The 25790-nt window shown below is 41.7% G+C and overlaps 1 protein-coding gene across 1 annotated transcript in view; it reads left to right on the plus strand.

The window, feature by feature from the left end:
* The window catches only part of stau2 (staufen double-stranded RNA binding protein 2), an 87301-nt gene that overhangs the window by 23834 nt on the left and 37677 nt on the right, over nucleotides 1-25790 (plus strand). The window contains exons 8-12 of the mRNA XM_061065126.1: nucleotides 5474-5581; nucleotides 12212-12424; nucleotides 12700-12837; nucleotides 16306-16434; nucleotides 18891-18989. Of these exons, the coding sequence (XP_060921109.1) occupies nucleotides 5474-5581; nucleotides 12212-12424; nucleotides 12700-12837; nucleotides 16306-16434; nucleotides 18891-18989 (687 nt within the window). The remainder of the gene's footprint in view (nucleotides 1-5473; nucleotides 5582-12211; nucleotides 12425-12699; nucleotides 12838-16305; nucleotides 16435-18890; nucleotides 18990-25790) is intronic.

The raw sequence follows: 25790 nt of genomic DNA on the forward strand, positions 1-25790 counted from the left end.
CCTTTTTTTAACCACAACCTGTCAAACCTTTGATTTAAGAAAGACCACAGATAAACATCAGTGGTGCTCTAAATGTGTTGTGTTTATACAAAGGTAGAGTAACAACATGTAACCCTAGGAAACACAAAAAACAACTAAGAATGGCTTCAGGCTTCATACAGATTTGGAATGTTGTAATTGGTGACTAACTTGTAAATCCCTGCGTGTTACTGATCATATATAAACGATCATATCTGGTCTCCGACTGATGTATCTGTTTGTCGATATTTGCCAATAATAGTTATGTGTTCTGCATACATACAGTATATTATCAAATGAGCCAACATGACATATTTTCATGTGTTTGAGAAGAATGAATGGTAATGAATTATGGTGTCATCACGTATTTTGTCGAGCAGAGAGTGCTCCAATTTCGTAGTTTAGAATACTCTCAGGACTGTCTCAAATCCATGTAGCGTGACATCACTCAAGAAGACATTTGTTCACATTAGCATCGGTTGAAAATGTTTACAAATTATATTTTTCTTTAATAAGTTTATTAATTTAAAAAAAAATCTGCCTTTTGTAGCCCCTTTTCATCGTCAAATCAATGCAAAAAAAATAAAAAGTATTTTCCAGCCCAGCTCAAAAATTCATTATATGTACTATAATATCTGCACCGATTAAATTAGCCTCCCTGAAGAGCAAATGTATAATTCACACAAGAAAATAAAACAATGTAGACAATGTAAAACTGTGTGTAAGATCAAGAAACCTGCACGTTGGTTATGTGGAAACCACACCCAGAAGAAATAGAAAACAGGCTCAACAAAACCACCAAAACATACAGAACATTCGACTTTATTGATGAGATATGAAATGTTGTTAAACAAGAGGGAAAAAATGAGAAAAGCAAGAGATGTTGCCATACTAAGCAATGACTGAAAATGTCTTGTAGTTATTGTTACTGTTCCAAATAGAATATTTTTCATTTTGTTTGTATCAGTTTAAAAAAAATCTCCTCTATCAGTCCGACTTTAATAATATCTGATGTTAAAACAGCTTATCCCTGAATGGTTTGACTTGCTGTTTTTGAGGGGAAATATGCAAGTGAAGTTTCGAGGACAACATTTCAGTGGTTCATTTGAGGGGAAGAAGATATATTAAGATCTGTGAAATTATCGCCTCAATAATAAACAGTTACTTTTCAAAGGACTGTATTGTTCGGTCCATTGGGAGATCCGTCTCTCACATCCTTTTGATGTAGAAGCATTTAGCCACGCTCATGGGCATAGATGTGAATGTGAGGCCCTCTGTACGCCCACCGTCACTGTTCATTCAAACGGCTCCTTCAGGGCGAGAGTTAGTGTCTCAGAACACTATATGACTTCTTCTCTCACTTGTACTTTTCCAAAGTACTCTCTAAAAAGACGCTTTATTAAGTAGTTTCGATCTGTCTTTGTTAAAGGAAGGCCGCTTCTCTGCTTGATTATTCCAGCATGGCAATAACACCCGTAGATAGATGCAGACACTTAAACCTGGTCGCTTTTGAATTTAGCCTTGAGGGGGGATCACACTATAAATCACACACATCACAAGGTCTGACCACACATACAATGAATACACTTAAAGGAATACTTCACCCGTTGAAACATGAATCTGTATTGAAATTAGGTCATATATGTTGTAGAAATGTGAAATAAGTTGGTGCCTTCTTGGCCGAGAAAAGGCAGAAAGTGTCTTTTTGGCTCATGTGGATGAAAGACACCAAATCCCAGAATGCACAGCACCGCAGGCCACTCCCACTAAGGTCCTCTATTTCAGAATCAGAATCAGAAATACTTTATTAATCCCAGAGGGAAATTCGATCGTTACAATTTCTCCAAAATATACAACATAGCAGTAGAAATATGGTAATAAAAACATTTACAGACATATTTACTTCAACACGTAAGGCCGTTTCCTCAACTGATTCTGAGATTTCTTTCAGAATTGAATTGGTATCTTGGAAATTCCTGGCAGAAAACAGACTCTATGTCTGTGTCAATAGGCAAACAGTGAGAGCACCGACACTACCAGTCCGCCCCAGCTCGAGCCGGCCCGGGCTCCTCGTCCTCACCGGCGACGACAGACAGGCCTTATGCTTTCTCCATAGAGCCTGTTAGCATAGCTTCCAAGCAATATGGCTGACGTTAAGTTTCAATTCTGGGAGTGAGTTCCCACCCACTGATCTGTGATTGGTCTGTAGCTTCAGTGGTCGAAAATATAAGGAACAAGCGTTGTAGTTTCACCCCGCTAACCACAACAGCTTCCAGTGACGCAAAAATCGTCATTTTTGCGTCACTGCTCCTTTTCAGACTTACAAATACAAAGATTTCCCATCTCAGGGGAAAATGAGGGCGGGATGCACAACCATTCAAAAATACTACCAGGTGTCTAATGATACAAAGCTTAATGCAAATGGGTGAAGTATCCCTTTAAATGTGAACAAGGCTATGTGGAGTGATTCACTCTGGGTTTTTTTCATACCTCAATACATCCATTTCAAAAAGCTGAAAATGTACAGTACACACATACACACAAGGGCGCTCATCAATGGGAAGTCTTCTCCCCCTGGTGCATCAGGTCCATCTACCACGTGACAGTGTTTCCTGTGATATCCAAGAGATGTGTCTGCATGAATCATGGGTCAGATCAGATCACACAATGAAGCGGGAGAAGGGAAGAAGAAGCCCAAAGGGAAAGACAGCAGCCATTCAGAGCCAATCAAACAAAGAGCTGGACACGGGAAGATAAAGATCGAGAGACACAACTCTGCATTCCCATAGACTGTTGGCAGCAAAAAGCCCTTTGGTGTGGAGCTGATGAAAGGATCTAAGTGGCATTATCTAGGTTTCTTTACTGGAAGGGAGATTCAGAGTGAACTAGAAAGCGTTATAACATCATCTACTGAAAATCATTTGATACATTCAGTCTGGCTGATTTACACAACTAACTTAAGAATCAACAGAAAAATCAAACTGAGTTCAATCCATTTTCAGACATTAAGTATAGAGCAACCTTAAATCAGTGTTCCTCCATCTTTAATCTCAAATTTTGTGGAGGTATGGAATAAAAACATGATCCCACAAACATGCTGTTGATTTCCCACTTAAGACTAATTAATTATTTTTTTAAATTAATTTTTGATACAATACTTGTGCTTCATGCCGAATTAAAACACAAAACCGAGCCTTTTATTTTTTTTTTTAGTGCCGTACAATAAATCACAATGCCGTTGTTATAGCAACTAGAGCTGTTGAAATGAACACATAACCAAAGTCTGAATTTATCCCAATACATTTTAAAATGATAGAATTTAAAGGAGAAACCATATCTCTCTTAGCATGTGCACATTTCACCTGTGTGAGGGACACCCAGGTATAACAGCCATGCTTCAAAAACCTGTTGATGCAGTCAAATGATGACAACGCTAACGATTAGCTACTCAAAGATTGATTGGTGCTAATTTAGTGGTTAATAAAACAGCTGTTTGGCTTCTGGAGGGAAATGTTTCAAACACAAGTATTGTTTAAAAAACGAACTACAGCAGATGGACATAAAAACTGAGTTATGGATAATATGCATTCTTTAATATAACAATAATAACATCATTCAGGCATAATAAATACATTTATAATAGTAATTGTAGGCCAACCACTTCAGAGACTCTAGGCATCAGCCTGCTATAAAAAACCTGTAAAGGCTGGTTTACAGAATTGTCTCTGACCCTAACCACACCTGAACAGTGAATTTGAAATATTATCATCAAACCTGAGGTATAGGGTCCCACGTTTTAATAAGGTCACACTCAAGAACTTTTTAGTACACCAGTCAATCCTAAAACAGAATACGGAGCTGAATCCCAGATCCCCTCTGAATATTTGTCTGGTGTCAATCAGACTTCCATCTTTGTATCTTGTCTTTCTTTGTTATGTTGTAAATGGAGCCGCTGTGATAAGACAATAAAGTCCTATCAGTCAATAAGAAACATGTCATATCCCAATAATTATCACAGATAGAGAACAGATATCACAAAGAGAACAAAGAGTTTTGATCCTGAAATTCTAGTGTTAGATCCGACCACACCGTGTAGAGAACTTTCTTTTCAGGCCGAGGACCACCAGTCATGTCCTGAAATAAATCTTAATCCTGTAGCAGATAAAGATCGTATCCAAAACAGACTGGCTTCTCATTGCAGCAGCATGGCTTACATCCGCCCTGTAGGTGGTTCATTCTGATTTTGATATGTGAAGGGTCACAGTTGGGTTTTTTATTTGAAAGATGGAAAGACAAAATAGAAGATCTTTTCATATTTTAGTAAAAACCTTTACATAAAATGTCTCTGGTGATGTCTTTAGTTATATCAAGGCCTGACCAGTTACTCATTCAGATTAGAACAATGCGAGAGAGAGACATTATATCAGTGTTTGCTTGAATAACAAGCATAGCTGCACATAAAGCAACAGCTTTGTCTTCTGTACAGTATGACTGTGTGCTTATCTGAACCTCTCTTCTGTGATTTGTTGTTGCTGTTTTCTTTAGCCCAAGAGCCGCTGTCAGGATGCAAGTTTGAATGAGTCAGCACTTCTAATGAAGCCAGACAAAGTTTAAATTGATAACTTTAAGTAGGTTATACTGTGTCAACTTTTATATGTGATCTAATCATAGATCCCAAACAAGTGATGGATATTAAATCAGAGTGTTTTTCCTCCTCTGGCCTCTTATCTGAGTGCTAGTCAGGCTCATCTAAAAACAACATGATGTATCAAACTGCCACGGTGTTGGAAAGACATAGGAGGTGGACCCAATTGCAGAAAAACAAAAATGTTTATTAAGCAAAACAAAAAGTCAGAAGGCAAACTAAAAAAACTTTTAACAAAAGGAGCCACGAGGAAAAAAACTGGTAAGAAGTAGACACTGGGAGACACTGACATCCAACAAACGACAAACAATCAACACTAGGAAACATGGGGCGCTGGTGGCGCGGTGGTTGGTGCGCGCGCCTCATGTGTGGAGGCTGTGGTCCTTCGGGCGGTCGGCCCAGGTTCGAGTCCAACCTGTGGCTCCTTTCCTGCATGTCATTGCCCACTCTCTCTTCCTGGTTTCCGGCTCTATCCACTGTCCTATCTCTCTGATAAAGGCACAAAAAGCCAAAAAACTAATCTTTAAAAACACACTAGGGAAACAAGCAACACTAGGATGGACAGGAGAAATTAAAACATGGAAACCTAAAGTCTGAAATACAAAACTAAATAAGACCAAATCATGACACAAACACTCACCAGCTACAAAATGACCAAAGCTTTGCAGGTGAAGGTCACACTTTAGTTTTTTAGTTTTTAGTTTTAGTTGCAGTTCAATGAGCAGTCATGAATAATAAGAATTTTAACATCATGTCCACTTTCACAGTTTTTTTTAGTTTTTTTAACCTGCGATTTTGTCCTCGTTTCAGAGCCCAGAGGAAAAGGAGGAGAGCGAGGACGGCACTGATGCCAGCAAATCAGAGATAAGCCTGGTGTACGAAATCGCCCTTAAGAGGAACTTATCAGTCAACTTTGAGGTGAGACATGGCTTACTGGGAATTCTAACTCCTGTTCTTCCTGTAAATCATGAAGAGTTAATGAAGATAAGAGCAAGCAGTAAAGGAATGTACGAGGACTTGTGATGTAATATGAGGTTTTTCTTTGTAGTGTCCTAATACGGTAAGTATTACAAAAACTCAACCACGAATTAGAAGGTGAAGGAGTCACACTGATAATACTTAATCTTCTTATATTAATACAATGTGAACGAAGCCTGGACATGTTTATACTCAGCTCTGCCTGATTTGTCCCTCAGTGCGGTCACTTATCGGAAAGAAAGCTTTAAACAATCTGTGCACGGGAAACGTTGGACTGAGGATCACCTCATGAGGGAAATTCTGACGTTGTGAAGTTTAAAGCGTGTCTGGGCTGCTGCGGGAAAACTGGTATGGGGTCATGTGACGTGGCCTGTGGTGGTGACTCAGCGGATAAGACAAAAAATCCCTCGTTATTCATCCATTTGTAGAAAATTAGATTATCTTTCATAGGAATAAGAAATTCTCTGTAAGCCTGAATTCACTCAACCAATATTATTCCTCAAAGGACAGTCTCTGACATAAATCAAATAAAAACACAGTTTTCAGGAAATTTGATACCCTACCTCTGTTTCATATTCACACAATATCTAGTAGGATCTCTAAACGTCTCTATATCCTATTATGACAAGTGAATCTTGCACTTTTTGTTAAATTTTTTTTATTATTTTTAAAAGAATGATAAACAACAATTATACCCCCACCACCCCACCAACCCCCCCCCCCCCCCCCCCCCCCACCCCCCCACCAACCCCCCCCCCCCCCCCCCCCCACCCCCGGCGGCAGTAGAAATAATAATTTACCATACGCCTTAGTAGATCAGAATAACAAGGAAGATAAAAATATACAACAACATATTTAATGCATACATACATCTTACTCGAACATCATAACCAACATAAGTTTGTTACATTTAAAGTTTATTTTTGGGGCTTTTCATGCCTTTATTTTTAGAGCTAGGACAGTTGATAGAGTTAGAAATAAGGCAGAGACGATGGGGGAATGACATGCGGGAAAGGAGCCACAGGCCGGATTTGAACCCTGGCTGCTGGCTTGAAGGACAATAGCACCCCGTATGTGGGGTGCGCGCACTAACCACTTTGCTCCCAGCGCCCTGTAAGGTTGTTACATTTCATTATGGTGTTAAAGGGAATTTATTTAGTTGAATATAAACCCTCTTGTTAGCCTCTGCTGTTTTACATTCACCCACATCCTACAAAAGGAGCGTTATTCTGTCCACTCAGTTCAATTTTTAAGACTCGTGGGGATCGTGCGTTTCAGTCCATAGCACCAATCCTCTGGAATTCTCTACCCATCTCGCTACGTCTTTCTGACTCTGTTGAGTCTTTTAAAAAAACAATTCAAAACGTTAATGTTTAGACAGGCCTATGTGTAATCAGGTCCACCCAGTGTATCTACTCATCTGTGTTTTATTGTGCCAATTATTGTGTCGTCCATAATGTACTAATTTTTTCTTTTTCTTCTTTCATTGTATGTATGCTATTGTTGTTTTTTGTTGATGTAAAGCACTTTGTGACCTTCGTCTGCGAAAAGCGCTATATAAATAAACTTTATTATTATTATAATACAAATAGTCCCATAACCTAATATCTACTGTATGTATGTGCAACACAGTCTACAGAATTCTAGTTTGACTTTATTCCGTTCTAACTTCAGTTTTCCCCCACATGATGACGATTTTCTGAAGTTGTCCTTTGATGTGTGTTAAACTACCAATTCTGCTCTTTTAACAATTGTACCCAACTTTTTCTGAATTCACGGACTAGTCTAGTGTGTCCTTACATGACCGGCTGAGTCTGTTCCCCTTGGCTTTCGGCGCATCTCAGCTGACTCATCCAAGGTTCACTCCCTGATGGCCCCCTCTTCTTCTACTGCTCTCTGCAAGGTGCCAAAAACAAGGGAGGCTCAGTTTACTCTGCGTGCCCCCTCCCTTCCTCCATCCTAAACCCCTGCCTTCCACCTCTCCTACCAAAAATCACAGTGAAGGGCGGATGCATGTTGAGGCTTGAAGGATGGTGTTGAGGGAAAAACGGAGATAATGATAGAAGGAAGGGAGGGAGTTTCTTCTCATGATGACTTTGCTTGTCAATAAAAGTTTACATAACACTGAAGAAATTATGTTGCAAAGCTGTTCAATCCTCCCGTTCACACCCTCCCTCCGCTCTTCCCTTTGTTCGAAAAACGCATTTGCTAATGGGAGCATGACATGGCTATCCTTCCTGGAACTTCTATTAATAATTTCAGCCTGCTAAATCTGGATTGATGTGACTCATCCGTCACGTCTTTGTCACTGTCAGCGATTACGCCACTTTCATTTTCTGTCCTTCCACATTGGAAGCTGACAACGGGGTTTTTTAAAAGCAGACACATTCCTCCAAACACTCTCTCTTCTGCTTGCTGTTGATCTGGAGACTAGCTGTTCATTACCACTGTCTGATGACGAGCAGTAAATCAGTGACTTCTCTCCTCAATAGGCGTCGTCATTCAACTGATATTCTTTGCTCGGAGTTGTGTCTGCTCTCCGTACTTCCAATTTCCATACCTAAACCAGGGTACTCGCCGATACCGATCACCCCTCTGATACCAGTGCAATAAAAATAAACATGATATTTGTAGAGAAAACACTGCTTGCTGTTATTTCGCTAGCTGTAACTCACATTTCACTTTTCACGTTTCATGATAAGATACCTGGAACTAGTTGGTGGGGCAGTGGTTGGTGCGCGCGCCCCATATGGAGGCTGCAGTCCTCCAAGCGAGCGGCCCAGGTTCAAATCCCACCTGTGGCTCCTTTCCCGCATGTCATTCCCCACACTCTCTCTCTCTCTCTCTCCCTGATTTCCAACTCTTTCCACTTTCCTGTCACTCCATTAAAAGGCATAAAATGCCCAAAAATACAAAAAAAAAAAAAAGATACCTGGAACTAGTTGACTTTTTGTGGGTCTGATTTGTAATAATAACGGCTGAGTGAACTGGCTGGCATTCTGCCTGATTGGGGCAGGCTGATTATGATGTTGACAACTTTTATATGGATATCAGTATCAGAAAAAGTCTATTTGCTTTGTTGTGTGCTGTCTTTTCATTTTTTATACCCGAAAACTGTCGGATCAGAAGTGATGATTCTTCATCTCTTCATATCAGTTGAACCACATTTCCTGTGCCCTATCAAAATAAAGTGTTCCATGGCCATGCTGTTTTCCTCTACTATCCTGATAATACCTTTCACTCCCCTCATACGGTGCACAGATGACTCTCACAATTTCACTCCCAAATCAGCCTGTTGAATACACTGCCACTACACCATAGCTAGAGACTAAATGTGAATTATTTGTGTCACTTTGGGTCTTCATTACGCAAAGATTGGCCTTATCTCATACCCTGCCATGTCACATCTCCTGTACTATGTTTCCTTTGATGCACTGAAGAGAAATGGAACACCTCAACGCCCCCCATTAATAATCAAACTCTCAAACTCATACACATGCTTTCACACGTTATGCATTATTCACACACCAAACACAAAGCCGTAATGGTCATCTTGCACCTTTTGAGCACCTTTACATCAGCCATGATCGCACATTATTTCATCCCTACACTCTAAGCCGCATGAAATTACCCATGAGTCATTGCAAGCGAGTGTCTGCTTTCCCATCCCAACGATGCAACGATGAGGGTCGCCGCCACCCTGAGAGCCGGTTGGCTCGTTTTAATCCCCTCGTCAGGCAATATCAAACAGATGTCAGCATCAAAGGGGAAACAATCTATAAATCACAGCTTGTGTGTTGGATCAGAGGCTCCCTTTCCCAAGGAGGACACAGGAGAAGAGGGTCCGGGCCAAGAACCACCCATCTTACAAGAAGCAGCATCCCTGAGGGCTTGTCCATCCACCGGTCGTCACAAAAGAGCCTTTCTTCCCTCTACCAGTCCTCACCATTGTCCTAGCCTGCTCCCATAGCCTCCTCTTCCAGTGTACCTGAGGTCTCAGATCCTCAGACTGCTCAGGGTATTAATGACTCCCTGAGAAGCCGGAGAGAAGGCCTCCCATGTTTGAGAAAAGAAGAGATGAAGAGACAAGAGGAGAAGGGGATTGTGAAAAAAAAAAAAAATCAACATTGAATTACAGAGTGTTTCCTGTGTACAACCTGATCCATGTCATCAGGTGCTAGTGGGGTGTGTTTGCCTGTTTGTTTGCATGTATGTGTGTGCGTGTAAATGAATGGAAGTGCTGAAATACCATCGGTGTGGCGCAGATCGCGTGTCGTCTGCCAGGAGACTGACTGCAGCTCGTCTGCCTCAATCCCGGGCCAAGAGTGTGTGACGTGTGTGCACAGACACACACTTTTGTCTCGCAGTCATTGTTGACTGTACCATGTATCTATACAGGCCAAGTTTGGTGGCACGCTCCTTGTTAGTAGCTGCACGTTTTTGTTGCTTTAACTGCAAAGATGGGTTTCATCAGCTGCGATAATTATTGTGCTTTCATTTTTTTTGCAAGTTCCCCGAGTGTTTTGGACAAGCAGAAAAGGACAGCGTGCAACTTAAGAGCCTGACTCACTCACAAGTCTGCTCGTACATTTGTTCCTGTGAAAAACTTCAAGTGTTTCAGCAATGATCCTTTCAATAGACCTTTGAATAACAGCTTTTAATTGGTTACTTCAGTCATTTCACATCTGTCGTAGATTTTTTTTTTCACAGCCTTTTTCCAGTACCAGTAACTTTTTGGGGGTTTCCGTTGGTTTCCTGCCAAATAAACAATGACGGGTAACAGAGGTTTGTGGTCAGAATTAAACCAGGCACATTGTGGTCACCTACCAGGATGCAAACATGTTTGTTTCTAGGTCAGCCTACCATCTTGCTCAACCACATATACTAAATAGTTTCACATGTTTAGAAGAGGCCGTGATGGATGAGGAGAGAAAGAAAACTTAAGTGAGTGATTGGTTTCGTGAATACAGCCACAGAATCGAGGACAGCTGAGGACGCTTCCTGTCATGCACATCCCGTCATTCACTGCTGCTGCATCAGGGACCTATGAGTGCTGTTATATTTTTTCACAAAGCACTTGGTCATCTAGATTTTGTTAATTGCTCTTTTCTCCCAAATGATGTAATCTCAGCTTGCCAGTGATGAGTAGTGTCATCATCATCAACCCCACTGACTGACTTAAAAAGATTCAGATAGTCCCATTGAATGTTGTAATGCACAAGAAGCTGCCGTGTTACATTTCCCTTTTCTGGTGATGAGCTAGACCAGAGCAGGTCCCCCGGGCAGGGGTGAGAGGCTGTTAGCTTGGACAGCCAGCGCGCCAAGGCTTCCTGAAAACACACATCTTTAAAGTCATTGTGAAGGAATGCTGACAGCCTAACAGGTACACTGACAGCAAACACGGGGCCGGTGTCAGCTTAGTTACCAGGAGTGTCCTGCACTTACTCTAGTTGGAAGAATTCTTCTTTTTCAGCCCTTTTTGTAAAACATTGACACACAGTAACTTTTAACTGCTTTAGTGTCTGCAGATGAAAATGATCATTTGCATCATCTTTGTAGTGTGTTTATTGAAACAAAAGAGAAGTTTTGTGTTCGTAGTTTGGCCATATGGAAGGGTTTGTACACATTATCCTTTGTTCTCCTCCAGATCTGATATTAGTCTGCGTTGATGTGTGAAGCATTCGAGGAATGCTCGAGGTTCCGCTTATCAGTTTTATCGGTCACTGGGTTCCGTTGAACTGTTTCTAGATTGCATCTGATTGCTACAGTTTGTGCTGTCTGCACCGCAAATTGAGCTCAAATGAAGTTCGAGCAGTAGGAGGAGGAGGAGGAGGAGGAGGAGGGAGGGAGTGATTGGAAAGAAATGGTAACAGTCAGCAGCTACAGCTAGAGGGAGATCGAGGGAGAATGCCGGCGATCTCTGAATCCAAAAAAAAAAAAAAAAAATGCATCCACCTCAGCCGAAACATGTTCTGCTGGACTCAGTAAGTGTGTGAAATCTAATTCTTCCTCCAGTGTGTGTTTTTTTTTTTTCTTAAATAAGGTTGGGGAGAATCCCACCTGCTACACACACATGCACACGCTCACACACACACACTGTACTCCGACTTCACAGGAAGTAGATGTGATTGCAGAAGCATGACCTAACGCCAGCCGGTGTTTGTTTTAGGTCTCCCAGGTGACCAGGGGCTGGAGGAAGGAAACTGAGCCCTCAACACCAGAGACTGTCATCTAGAAACATGTTCCTCTTCATATGTGTGTTTGTACGTCACTTAGTGTGTGTATGTGCGTGCGTGTGTGTGTGTTCTGTATAAGTCACACACGCGTACATGGGTGGGTAGCAATGTGACCATTCAGAACAGATGTTTTGGACCACCTGGTGTAGCTGCTTGCACACTGCTTGCACACACTCCCTCACACATATCATGAATGACAAAAACAGATTTATGACATTTTTTTTTAAAATCTTTTGTTCTATGAACTCTTTTTGTCTGTTCTCCACCCAAATTGTAAGACAAAACATGTTTAAAACACCAATTCTCCAACCTGTTTCTCCTCTGCCTCCCCCAGGTGTTAAAGGAGAGCGGCCCCCCGCACATGAAAAGCTTCCTGACTCGTGTATCTGTGGGGGAGTTCTCTGCGGAAGGCGAGGGCAACAGCAAGAAGCTGTCCAAGAAGCGTGCCGCGCTGTCCATCCTGCAGGACCTAAAGAAGCTGCCCTTCATCCCTGCTGTGGAGAAACCCAAAACGCACTATAAGAAACGAACCAAGACCATCCTCAAGGTACCTCAGCCGGGCCAGAACTGGACATTTAATCTACTTATAAATTCAGTCATATTATACAGAACTATGCTATAAGATTGTTCCCATCTGACCTCCTTTGTCATTCATCTTGTCTTTTGCATCTCTCCTCTGCAGAAGAGTTTGATCTCATTTCCGCTTTCTCTTATACAGTCCCAACACATGTTACACATGCTTAACTCATGTTAATACGATAACAGTTTGTGATAATTAGACTTGACAATTATGTCTATTCCATTTTTTTTTTCCTCTCCCAGACTGGACCAGATTATGGTCAAGGTATGAACCCGATCAGCCGTCTTGCTCAGATCCAGCAGGCCAAAAAGGAGAAGGAGCCGGAGTACCTGCTGCTTTCTGAAAGAGGGATGCCCCGACGCCGGGAGTTCATCATGCAGGTGATTTGTGTTTTCAATAGAATATTCTTTTTAAGATTGGGGCACTGGTGGGCGCGCCCCATCTATGGAGGCTGTAGTCCTCCAAGTGGAGCGGCCCAGGTTCAAATCCAACCTGTGGCTCCTTTCCCGCATGTCATTCCCCACTCTCTCTCTCTCTTTGAGTTCCAACTCTATCCACTGTCCTATCTGTCCGTTAAAGGCACAAAAAGCCCAAAAATACATCTTAAAAAAAGAAGAAAAAAAATAATTAAGATTGAGAATGGGATGGGTAAAGAGGTGGTGCTTATTTATGCACAGGCACCTGATGGGTTTTTCTTTTCGACAGGGTCTAAACAAGTAGCCAAGAATGAGCAACACTTTAGCAAAGTAACCACAGCAGCTTTAGTGCAACAAATAAAATTACACAAGATGCATTCTGTGGTATTCATCCTCCAGAGTATTCATCTGATGTATAAACTTTCATCAACGTAAGCCGTCTGAGTCAACTGAGTCCTATTGTGTGGAGTCAAGTCTTAGTAATTTCTTCAACACATTCAGGCACAGTTTTGAGTGTAGGTTACCTGATTTTTGAAAGGTGAAGAGCACAAGACACAATCAATGCAGTTACACTCACATAGTGGGTCAAAACAGACTCAAACTGGACGTGCAACTGCAAAACAAGTCAGTCTTGTGTATTCACCCTGTCATATATAAGCCGAAGGAGGGGTTAGTGAGGAGGTGATAAATGGGGAATACACTTTAGATGATGCTCAGTAAACCACAGATCAGGGATACACCGAGTCTAATTGTCAAGGAGGGAAACACAAGCCAAAGGCAGAACAAGAATTAACCTTTTCTGTCAAATGTAGCCAGCAGCAGCAGCACTATTATATAACCTTTTTACAGTAGAACACAAGTTTCTTGGTTTTCTCCCGAGACCACGATCTGGTTTCTAATTTCAGTCATGTGTGTAGTCCCAGCTTGACATAAACTCAACAAACTCTGCGTTGTTGAACCCGGGCCTGAGGCAATTTAGGCTTAAAAAAACTTTTCTACATGAGCCCTTCAATTTACTACCACTTCTGATGTCCTGAGAAAAACTGGAGCAGATCTGGACTGAGCTGTGTTCTTTCAAGAAGCAAAACAGCCCTGTCTTTTCAGTTCTCCTCTGTATGTTGTCTCTTTGTAGAATGTTCTTCTTAATAATTCTCCTTGATTATCAGCCCGGTCGGTGGAGGACAATGGCAGCGATATTTTCCACCTCTGAATGTAACAAATATCATGTGAAGAGTCTTATTGAGTGTACATTTGATTGAAGGTCAAACATGTATTTATGCTCACATGGACTGAAATGTTTCAAGTCTGGTGATTCCAGTATGCAGATAACAGCTGTAACATTTTGTCTGTAGAAGAGGATCCATAATTCACTTCCTCCTCTGTGCACTTTTAGTGCCTTGGACCTCCCTGTACTTCCTTTCTCTCCCCTCACACCCTCTATTCTTCTCATTCGCTCTCAAACCTTTTCTGTTTAATAGTAACTATTTTTACATCATGCATATCAAACTCAGAATAATTTAAAAGCGCTGTTTTACCACGCTGGAGCTGCCAACTGTTTTTTTTTTTATTATCTTCAGCTGCCGTTTCAAGCTGTTTTTTTTTTTGTTTTGTTTTTTTTAAAGTAAATAACATTCACAGACTGTCTTGTGCTCCACAGAAAGATAACAGACTGTAGTCTGTGCTGTGAGGAGCCAGAATGACAGAATGAAATGTCACAGTCTTACTTAACAACCTTTCACCCTTAACTAAGTCATGGATGATTTTCTGTTTATCACTAATCTGGAGCAGGACTTTGTGTAAGAGGGGAAGACCACACTTAACACATTCACAGTGGGTTTCACTTTTCTGCTCTTCAAAAGACGCTCTCCAGGACTGATTTTTCATAGTTTCTTTTTTTTTGGATGAATGGATAAATCATTGCAAGAATGTGGAAAGAATCCTACAAGCATAAAAATATGATTTAGCTAACGTTTTCTTGTTGTTTGTTTTGATTTGATTGATGCTTTAATGAGCAAGGTCAGGCTTTTTCTTGGAAATTAGCTTACAGGGAATCGTGTTCCTGCTTTTACTAAAACAAATCAATTTGTGTGTGTACAGTTAATGAATTCAATGTGCTTAGATCTCAAGATTATTGAGTAAGTTTTTTCTTAAACTGCCTGAGCTCTGTGAGAAATTAGAAATTGAAATATCAGGACAGCCTGCCCCTGAAATCATTCTGACTTACTGATTCACACGTTTCTTTCAGCGTGAAGGTTTCTGTGTCAGGCGGGAGGGGGTTGGTTCTCACGAGTCAGGACATGACGTAAAAAAGAAGCTACAGAAATCAAAGATGGCGGATGAAGAGTCCGTCACTGTAATGACCTTTATATTGGCTTTATAATAATGCTACAATTGGACGTTTCTACAGACTCAACACAAGAGTCATAAAAAAACATACAACAGAAAAGAGTATTAAGCAGTTACATTACGTGCACATTTACCACACCTGTTGTTGGATCATTAGCCCCGCCCACTCGAAAAGGGGTTGCTCACCCGGACCTCTCGCAGAAATTTGATAGGAGACTGGCAGGGATTTTGTGCTTTCCGTTCACACATGCAGCTCACCCTGTAAAGATGGAGAAATTCAGGAAGACGTTTTTACATGTTGCACTTGGGTTATAAGTCTTTCTGTGTCTGTCTCTCTTAGTCAAACTCTTGTTCTCGTCTCTCTTTCTATAATCCTCTTCTTTCATAAGAAGAACACAGCTTCACTTAGCATGTGGCCTTAGACTTCTTCTCCATATCTCTTGGACACACACATTATTAGGCCCTGTGAGTTAGTGTGTTCTCTTTGTTCAGTCCCCTCACTCTTCTAAAATGTAACATTGTTTCTCTTCAGCTCTCATGCGAGTCTCTGTATTCACATTATTGTGAACACGCTAGTTAAAGAAGAAAGCACTCTGCTTTGCGGGACAGTCTTTTGAAACATGCTAAAAGAGTAACTGCGTTGTTGTTATTTAGTTAATTTATCGAGGCTTTCCTTCTCAGTGTATGTTATGGACTACTTGACGCATTCAAGCAGGCACTTACAGAACATGTCAGACCACTTTGAGTTAGTGCACCCAGTGTCCACAGAGGCTCAGGCTCCCAGAACATTATTTATAGAGTGTAATTGTCTGTTTGCATAACATAACCACGTTTGATATTCGCTAGGAAATATCTGCTTACACTCTGTGTAGAGAGATGGAATGGTTTGGGCTCACTGAAAAACAAACACTTCACATGGAGGCTTTTTGTTCAAAATGAGGTTTGCATGGCTGACTCGACCCGGCAAGACATGCAAACGGGTCTCCACTGGACGTTTAGAGAGTGCGACAGGTCGAGGAAATTTGTGGGGATGTGTGTTTGAATTCAGCATGTCAACATCAACTGAAACTACTGTTGTATGTGCAGGTGAAGGTGAATAACGAAGTCGCAACGGGAACAGGACCCAACAAGAAGGTGGCAAAGCGGAACGCAGCCGAGGCGATGCTCCTGCAGCTGGGATACAAGGCCTCCACAATCCCCCAGTCCCCCACCGAGGTACAAACTCCACTTTCCATCTGATGCTTACACCAACTTATATATTTCAACGCCAGTTTGTCTACTCGTCTCCCCTTTGATGATTCATTTAATGCCAGATTATGCTTAAGCGTAAGAAGTCATCGTTTTCTGAAACAGTTTGAACCTACAGTATAGGGTCAGTACTCTATGAAAAACAAGTTATCTAGGATCTGCTTCTTCGGATCATCTCGTTATCACTTCCAAAGGAGCGTATTTATATCCACATCATACTGAGGTACAACTACTTCTCCAAAAATGTGCACTTACTCCAAACCAGAAAAGAGTAATAAAATAGCAGACAGTTGCACCACAGTCAAGTCTTTGTCAAAATGTTGAAAGAAGTATACCACACTGATTTATACCAAAAAGGTCTATATGCGCTTTGAAGACAGCTGTGGTTAAGAAGTTGGGAAAAGAACGTTTTTTTAAACATTTTCAAGCGAAACAACTTTATCGAATAATATTTTCCTGTTGTCTACATTTGCTTTGATTTGCTCTCCCTAAGCCGTGTAATGCTAAGCGATTACAACAGTTTAAATGGATAAAGTCAGTTTTAATAGGAAACAGTATGCAGTGTAAGTAAGACAATGACAAAATGGATATAAAAATAATTGCCACAAAGAAATGTTCCTCAATCAATGAAATATTCTGATATAATTACCTTCAGATGAATGATAAAAACAAAAACACTAATCGCTGCTCTGATCATTATCAATGCAACTCTGACTCTGAGGGGTTTTTAGTATTTGTTGAGACTAGATTCAAAAACTACCGTTAGAATGAAAGGTGGTGAAGATTTCTAAATGTAGCACACTTCCAACATTTTTTAAACCTTTTTTCCATCTGTCTGCAGTTGAGAAGCAGACATAAAACACGGTTTTGAATTTTGCATGCTGCTCACAATTATAACAAACATGCATTCATTGTTTGGTCAAATGATTGAGCTCCTAAATTGATTGTGTTTTTGAGTGTTTGTGCATTTCCTACAAATAGAGGAACACATTCACTCACTGGTGTGTGTACAGCACGTCTTGTATTTGGTATTCCATCCTTGTTCACAGGGCAGCACCTGTACAGCTGTGTGCTGAAAGATTACATAAATCTCTGCACCACTCCCATTTAGTCCATACACTATCTCATCTCTCACACACTGTGCAGAATTCAACAAAAGCTGATAGCCCGTCAATTTTTTTGCATTAATCACGGGTCCACGTGCCGCCGACCTCTTATGCAACCTGTTCAGCTCCTCTGAACCGAATGTGTTTTGCGAGCATCCATTGATCTCCATCATCTTTATTCACCTCAGTGGTTTTTCAAGCTCAAGGGAGCAGATTCAGATCGAGACCATGTTACATAACAAGGCTCCGTGTAGAATATTCATCGCTCCCCGGACAGCTCATTAGTTAGATATGCTGCTGCTGCATATATCTTTAAATCCATACCATAGAGCTAAAGGATGGCACTATGCTCTTATCAGAATCACTGAGGAGATTTTTGTTGTCTTTAAAAATAAACACAGCCCAGTTTTCACTCAGTATTTCCTTTCATTTTCATCTTATATCTTTATGCACTCTGGTTACTTCTGGTAGATTTCCTTCAACACATGAGTCTATATGAAACCCTCTACACTCTGACAAAGCTCCAGCTACATGTGTCGACGAGGCAATGTTAAACATTTCACAATTGATTCCGGTTCTAATGTTTCAGATTAACGATCGGTGTGGTGTTCTTGAAATAAGCAGTTTTACTTTTTAAGCTCATTTCTGGCAACAGATGAGACCTTCTTGTGTTTCAATCAAGGCTGAAATCGGCTGATTGGAGGCTCTCCACTACACTGACGGAACCGAAAAAAACTTCTCTAAACGATGTTTTTTGGGTGGCCTACTTCTGTTAAGGTCCTCAGACAACCCAGGCTTCCATGCGATTATTTGCCAAACTCCTGTTTTTGTAGGGTGGGTTGTCTCTCTTTAGATTCCTCTCTTTCTGTTTGGGAGCTCTGTTGGTCTACATTCCCACCGTGGGATTGTGGGTAATCTGTGCTAAAGTGTGAAGACACTAAAGAGAGGCTGTACCGCCATGTCATCTCCTCAGCTGTCACACACATCAGAAATGATTTGTTCCTCAGCCTCACACACATACGTGTCTGCGGCTGTGTGTGTTTATGCAGGCAGACACGCATACCACAGCAGAAGTAACACACTGAATGGGACGCTTTTTTAAAGTGACTACTAAACACTGACAACCCCCCTAATTAAGTATCTGGCGTAGATAGACGGACGCTAGGCTCCTTGAGCATCCCCTCCTGCGAGCACTCGTCTCTTTGTGGCCAGAACAGTAGGAAGGAACTCGTCTGACATGCGTGAAGAAACTGTCTGTTCAAGACTCTACATCTCTCTTACCTCCCCCTCCTTCTCCCCTTCTCTGCATCACTACAGATAGACAACAAAGGCTGGAACGGACAAAAGGCGTCATTTACCGAAGCGACGAGTAACAGTGAGTATCCGCACGTCTCCCTCTGTCTCTCTCCTTTTTCCTCCTCCTCCTTTCTCTCTCTCGCTTCGTCCCGCAGGTGGTTTTAGCCGCCGAGACGGCCCAGCGTTTAATCTCTGTGACTGGTCAATGGGCTTCTGACTGTCAGCTTAATCGGCCGTGCGTCCTCGTGGGGAGCCTGCGAATTCAGGCTCATTCACTCAGGCTTACAGGGCCGGCACACTGGGGCCCACCGGGGAGTCCCTCCACTGCCTTCCTGTGCAAAAAAAAACAAACACCATAGCCTTTCACTCAGGATTAACACACAAGCACATTTCAGCCCGGATTCACGCACACAGCCGTAATCCTGCACACAGAGAAACATTCTGGTGAGGCAGAATATATGATGATATGATGTGAGCATATGAGAAAAATACATGTTGGCTAGATTTGTGTCTGGTCCACATGTCAGCTGTAGACAATATGAGATAATGAGCTCATGAAAAACTACTGGAACTTTAAAGCAATTTAATCATAGTCAAAAACACCACCACAAAAGGAGCTGGCAGTCACGCATTAACAGGACTGTTACAGTATGAAGTACTACTTCCACTTCTTGACTCTGTATTTCTGTGTTGTTTCTTTGTCTTTTGATTAGCACATGAACACTGTTTGTCTCTGTTAATGAGGGTTGGCGTCTTTCCCCGTGGTGTCACAAGTTATGAGGCAGTTCTGAACATCATTTAAAATAGTTCTGTCTGTTTTTCTTTTGGCTCACCAGTTGAGTGCAGGTGAAGATATCCTACAAACTTCGGGTTATAATCAAAACATTTTTTTCAATCATTCATGGTCCCCAGAGGAGGAATTGGTGATCCTCTGACTTCCCCCTTGCACCACAATAAGGCTGACGTTTTGTGTTTTAGTGAAACTGATGTGACTAGGGTACACAAAATATTCATGTTCCTTTCAGGATGGGAATCAACTTTGGGATAGGGTGGCACAGATTTTTAAAAATCAGGGCAGATACTGATGCCACTGTTTGATAAAAAAAAAAACATTTAGCCATTAGCCATGTCTGAAACCGATGTCTTTTTTTATTACTTCTTTGTAATTCTATGAAATGGGACTCTGTGTTCATACAATGCTATAATGACAATATTTACTTTTATATAAATGCTACATGTAGTTCAACAGAATCACACCATCAACAAAAGAGCGGAGAACGACATCCTGACGAACAGAAAACATCATTTAGCCGTTCAATTGCATGCACTGAGATCGTAGCGGTTGCATGCATACGCTCTATGCACCGTGCAGCAGTCACAGTGTATAAACATCACTCCTCCCTCCCATTGGCTCGAGGTGAAATCCCTTTGCTGCATTCTCACATCAGCTCACTCAGACTTGCTGCAGAAGAAATACTAGAGGGGTCTGGGTGTTTACGTCTGTCTCCTGGAAATATATCCGTAGTTTTTCAGGAGATTTCTGCAAGTGTGAAAGCACCAATAGGAGGACGCCTTTCTTAAACATGGTTCACATCAGTACACTAGCATTGTCATTTTGAGATTGTAATAAAGTCTGGGTTAGCTTAAAGCAGCATCCCGTCTTAGTACAGTCTGATAAAGTTGCTAGAGGGGCTGTAAACTCTCATATGCTAGATACACATACTGATAGTTTAACAGGTCTAGATCTGCTATTTCATATAAGATAGCCCTGCCTTCTGCATCACACAATAACCAACCTGTTAATTCAACAAATAGTGGTTTGACAGTCTCTGTCAAAGATGAAACACATTTTGAGACAGATGAAGCGACATGGAAAAGACAGCCTCCATACTCATCATCTCATCTGGACAGAATTCTCTTCTAATGGACATTTTTGTCTGTAGACAAACACAGAATTGTCTCATGACAGGATTTATGTCAAATTTACGTGGGAATGTTATGTCCTTAAGGGATATTTCATTCACAACAGTGTTTGGACTCTTCACTAAAAGCATAAGGATGCAATTTAGTCGGAAACAGCTGGTCTACATCAGCTCTATCTGCAGTTAAGTTGGCTGTCTTCTCTGTAATCAAAATAAAAAATCTTTCCTCTCACAAAAGTCAAACGCTATTTCAAGACTGCATGTTCTATTTTCAGTGTTTTGATCCGCGCAGTCTGGCAGCATTGTTATTTTTCCATTTATTTCGCATGAAGTTCAGTAAGTTAATATGTATTACAGGTGCAAAAAGTTATATATCAAGAGTCTAAAGTCATGTTGTTGCTTACACAGATTTATGTGCATTGTAATATCTGAGTTTGGCCTGTTGTGATGTCCCAGCTTAATGAAAGGACACAAGCGGCTTCATGCGGGATGCCAGCTCAAGTAAATGCCAGCAGCTTGAGAAAGAGCAGTTTCGGGGACAAATGAACACACTGCAATGTGGAGCAACAGAGTGGAAAACAAACAGATTGCCTTATTAGATTCAAATGTGCTGTTGTCACTCGCCTCTAATGGGGGCTTTTGGCAGAGCTGCAGTCCTCTTACATGAGGCATCCAGCTTCAGTCAGGAGAGGAGAATGTATGTGAAGGTTCAGCTGTCAGTGTTTAAAAGTGTAAAATATCAAGCAGCCTGGTAGGACTAATTACTCTGACGTGTTTAGTTTGCTCAATGCTGGTCAATAATCTAAACACAGAATCCAGAAGAAAGTTGACAAAAAACATTTATACACCTTGTTTGTGTTTTACTCCAATTTCCAGAAAGATATATCTTCTAAATTCTGTTCATAGATAAGTGCTTGCTCACTTGGGTCGGCTATTTTGTTGCTTGCCGTTTCTATGGTAGCCTGTGCTCCAGGCATTGCCCAATACCTCTAGAGCAGAGCCCCCTGGGAAACGAAGTCTTCCTTATTTGGTCATTTTTTTCCCCCTATTGTTGGCCCGTAGTTTGTCTTTGGTCCCGTGCCACTCCCATTCATAGTTCATCTCACACTCAGCACGAAGCTCAACTGTTGGCTAATTACCCCTTTAAAGTTGCCCAAACCGCACAACACTCACACGATGCTAATGTCTAAATAATCTTTATTGCATAAACACCATTTACAACCCATTCAAACAGACACAGCTGCTCTCAGTTTTCTGTTTGTGTCTATGGTTGCTGAATGGAAGATGTTTCTAGTTTGTCAGTTGTTTTTGATGGATTGTGCTTTTTATTGAGTAGAAGTGAGAATAACTGAATCAGTGTGCAGAACTGCACCCTGTAAAAGTAAGCTTGAGAGGAGAAACACATGGCAGGGAATTATTTGTCTTCATTTATTTTTCATGCAATCAAAGCTCCGATCCAGCTACTTCTTCTTCTTGGGGATGTTCTAACAGACTTTACAAGTGTTTAAATAACTGAAGTTTTTGCACAGATTAGTTCCACTTCGGTAGTAAATAAACATTTTACAGGAATGACGCATTTCTAGTCAATACCAGCTGACATTCTTGTGGTTTGAAATCTCCACCTGTTGCCTGTTTTTAAATTGTACTCTCAGTGCTCTGTGGATTAAGTGTTGGGTGGATAAAGGTGCATCAGAACACACTTCTGACCATCCTTAGGCTTATTCATATTTATTATGTAAGTTTAAATTGTGTATACTTAAAATGTAGTCAACTCAAACAATAATGTGCTTATGCCTGTTTTGTTCTACTGCTCCCAGAACTATGCCTACCTCTACAAGAATGCATTACATAGCCTCTGCCTTGCTCTGCTGCATCTTTTTAATATCATACTGTGGCCTGATTAAATATGGCTTTAATTTCTAAGCCAGTGAAACCAGTTCCTCTCCATAACATTCTCTGCACCTATATTTGGGGGGGGGGGGGCGTGTTTTAAACATAGATATTTTCCACTACAAGCAAAAGCAAAGCGAACAAGGTCAACATTCAGATGATGTGGCTGTGGTTTGAAAGCAACAGATTTGACATTCCTTCCTCTGTTTTAAATGTCTAATGTGCAACTCACAATGAAGCTGTGGCGTGGAAACTTTAAAAATAAAAAAATGTCTGTTTTAGCAGTATGCCGTTAATCATCTCTCTCAACACCTTCCCCGTGGCAGAGGTGACAGGGGTATAAAATAATCATATAGAAATAATAAACATTCATTCTTATGGTCTTGTTTGATACATACTTCTCACAGGAGCTTCTTTAAACCCCTCTTCATTTTCTCATAAAAGACACAGAATTTTGTCAGAATTAAAACAACGTTATTTCAAGATTTATTTGGGGGCTTTTTGTGCCTTTATTGTAGAGACCGAAAAGTGGATATAATCGGAAATCAGGGAGAGAGAGAGAATGGGGAATGACGTGGGAAAGGGCTGCCTGCTTGGAGGACTACAGAGAAGAGAACACACACTAACCACTAGGCTACCGGCGCCCCCTTTTATTTTTTATTTATATCCAATGGGCCATCTTGGAGTCTGGAAACCAGATTTTATGATTCATCTATGATCTATTAACAGTGCTTATAAACAAGCGTGACATTGTTTTATTAAGAAGACAGTCAACAATATTATCCTAAATTTGGGTAATTGCATGCATTCATTCTTCATTAATTTTACTATTGTCTGCTATCCTTTGTGCATGGCAATGGAATTTAAATTAGCTGACTTGGCTGATAACTACTGAAAAGTAGATTATTGGTCCCATACAAACACATACAAACTGTTGTCTACAGAGGTTTCATTGGCCAGCTGTGATCTAACAGAGAGCATTCCTGCATTATGTAAGGCCAGTGGGAGAAAATAGGTAAATCTGTTAAAGGCTTATTCCTCTTGCCCTTTGTTCTTACTCCTCCAAATGAAACGCACACCATCCCTCAACCACTTGCATGTGTGTGAGTGTGTGTGCATGGTGGTGGGATGCTACAACAAACGGGGGGGGGGGGGGGGGGGGGCTTAGAAACAGGAAGGGAGTGTAAGAAAGCAAGAAGCAAGCAGAGAGTGATTTTTCTCCTTTTTATTCCCATGGGCATTGCAGTAGGGCTTTTCACTCGAGTTGCCACATTTCATTTCCTGCTGTGCATATTTGTGTGTGTGTGAATGTGTGTGTGTGTGAGTTGTCTGTGTGCATGTGTGAACTATGTGAGGGTCTTGCTCCACCGTGGTGATTTATAGCAGCGGGCTCGGGCCCTATCTGTTTTCGATCAGTCTCATGCTTGGCCCTGGCTTCCCTCCAGCGCTCCCCTGGCCCACCGGACGCCGAGTCTGGGTGGGACCCCTCTGAAAAAAAAAAAAAAAACTGCCTGGAACCAGCACCACAAACACACACTCCCTAACTCTTTCATTCCCCACTTCTCAGCCTCTGCACTCTTCCTTTCCTGACTTGCTCCCACTTCATGTCCACGGTTTCACAATCACACTCCATCGCTCTTACTCATTCACTCTCACTCTCACTCTCTCACTCTCTCTCTCTCTTCCCTTTGTGTCTTTCTTGCTGTCAAACTCTCGCTCTCCATCAGCTGACAGCAGCTTCAAGCTCTCAATCTCATGCAAACATGCAAACATCCTCACAGGAACGCCCACACACAAAGACAAGCGCTCGCACAGACCACATCCACTGCCCCTTCCAAGCCCCCTCAACACCACCACTACAGCTGATGTCATGTTGGCTAACACCTTTCATTTTCTGTTTTACATACAGAATTCACAGGCCTGCGATTTCTACTTGCGTAAATTCAAATTAAAGTTGTCATTATGATTGGGAGGGGGGTGTGTGGGGGGGGGGGGGGGGGGGGGGGAGAAATCCTAGCAGTTGTGTCATTGCTGGCATGGGGCTGTTTGTTGTAGTATGAGTAATAAGAGCTGGATTTCATTGCTTGCTTTTCTTCTTCTCTGGAAAAGAATGCAAACTTCATTGTTCACAATGAGGAAATACTGGTCTGCAGGTTCCCAGAAACTTTAGACAAGAGTTAGCGCTAAAGTTCCTGTCTTTGTAAGTGTGTATCGAAGTGTGATGGTAATGTTAACTCAAACAGGAAGGGGCCTGTCTGTCATGGGCTCACTCCAGCACTTTCTCCCAGCTGTTGGTCCGTGCGCACACACAAACAAGCACACACACATGTATGCAACACACACACACACACACACACACACACACACACACACACACACACACACAGCTGGTCTTCCTGTCTCTGGTGACCTTGGCTAGGCTTCGGACGCTCTCATGGTTTTAACATCCACTCATCCCCACCTCCTCTTCCATCCGACCCGGCTCCAGCTCATCCTTCCCCTTTAATCCTTCACATCGCTCACATCTTTTTTTAATCTTTTTTTATTCCTTCAGCTTACTTTCACCAACTGCACAAAAGTCATGAAAGAATTTAACTTCAACCTGTCAGTGTTTCTTGCGTCCACCTGTCACCACCATTTCTAAGGTAGTGATGTCAGAGAGAAGGAAGCCAATACAAACAAGCGAGATCCGTCCAAGTGGTCTGGATCGGAACAACGTCTTGGAGCGCTGTCGTGCTCAGCTGGCTTGAACCGGTGAATAATCTGGACCCAAGGAAAAGCTGGTCAAATGCGCTTCAGGCTATCCGAACCAAATCACCCGGGATGTTTCTTGGAGCCACTGAAAAATTTGCCAAAGAACTTTGATCTGAGGCCGAATTTATTCCAGAGATCAGTTTGTTCTCTGCTTGAACAGACCGTAAAAGCTGAGCATGCTTTTCAGCTGACAGTGCTGTTTCTCATCAAATATGAAGTCATTGCAACTCTGTTGATATTGTAGGATGCTCTGTTTGTCTCTGTGTTTGTGTTTGAGGATGAAAAAGAAAGAGGCTGTGTGTGTGTGGTGTGTGTGTGTGTGTGTGTGTGTGTGTGTGTGTGTGTGTGTGTTTCC

Source organism: Labrus mixtus, chromosome 19 (assembly GCF_963584025.1).
Source record: "Labrus mixtus chromosome 19, fLabMix1.1, whole genome shotgun sequence".
In the NCBI taxonomy this organism is placed as follows: domain Eukaryota; kingdom Metazoa; phylum Chordata; class Actinopteri; order Labriformes; family Labridae; genus Labrus; species Labrus mixtus.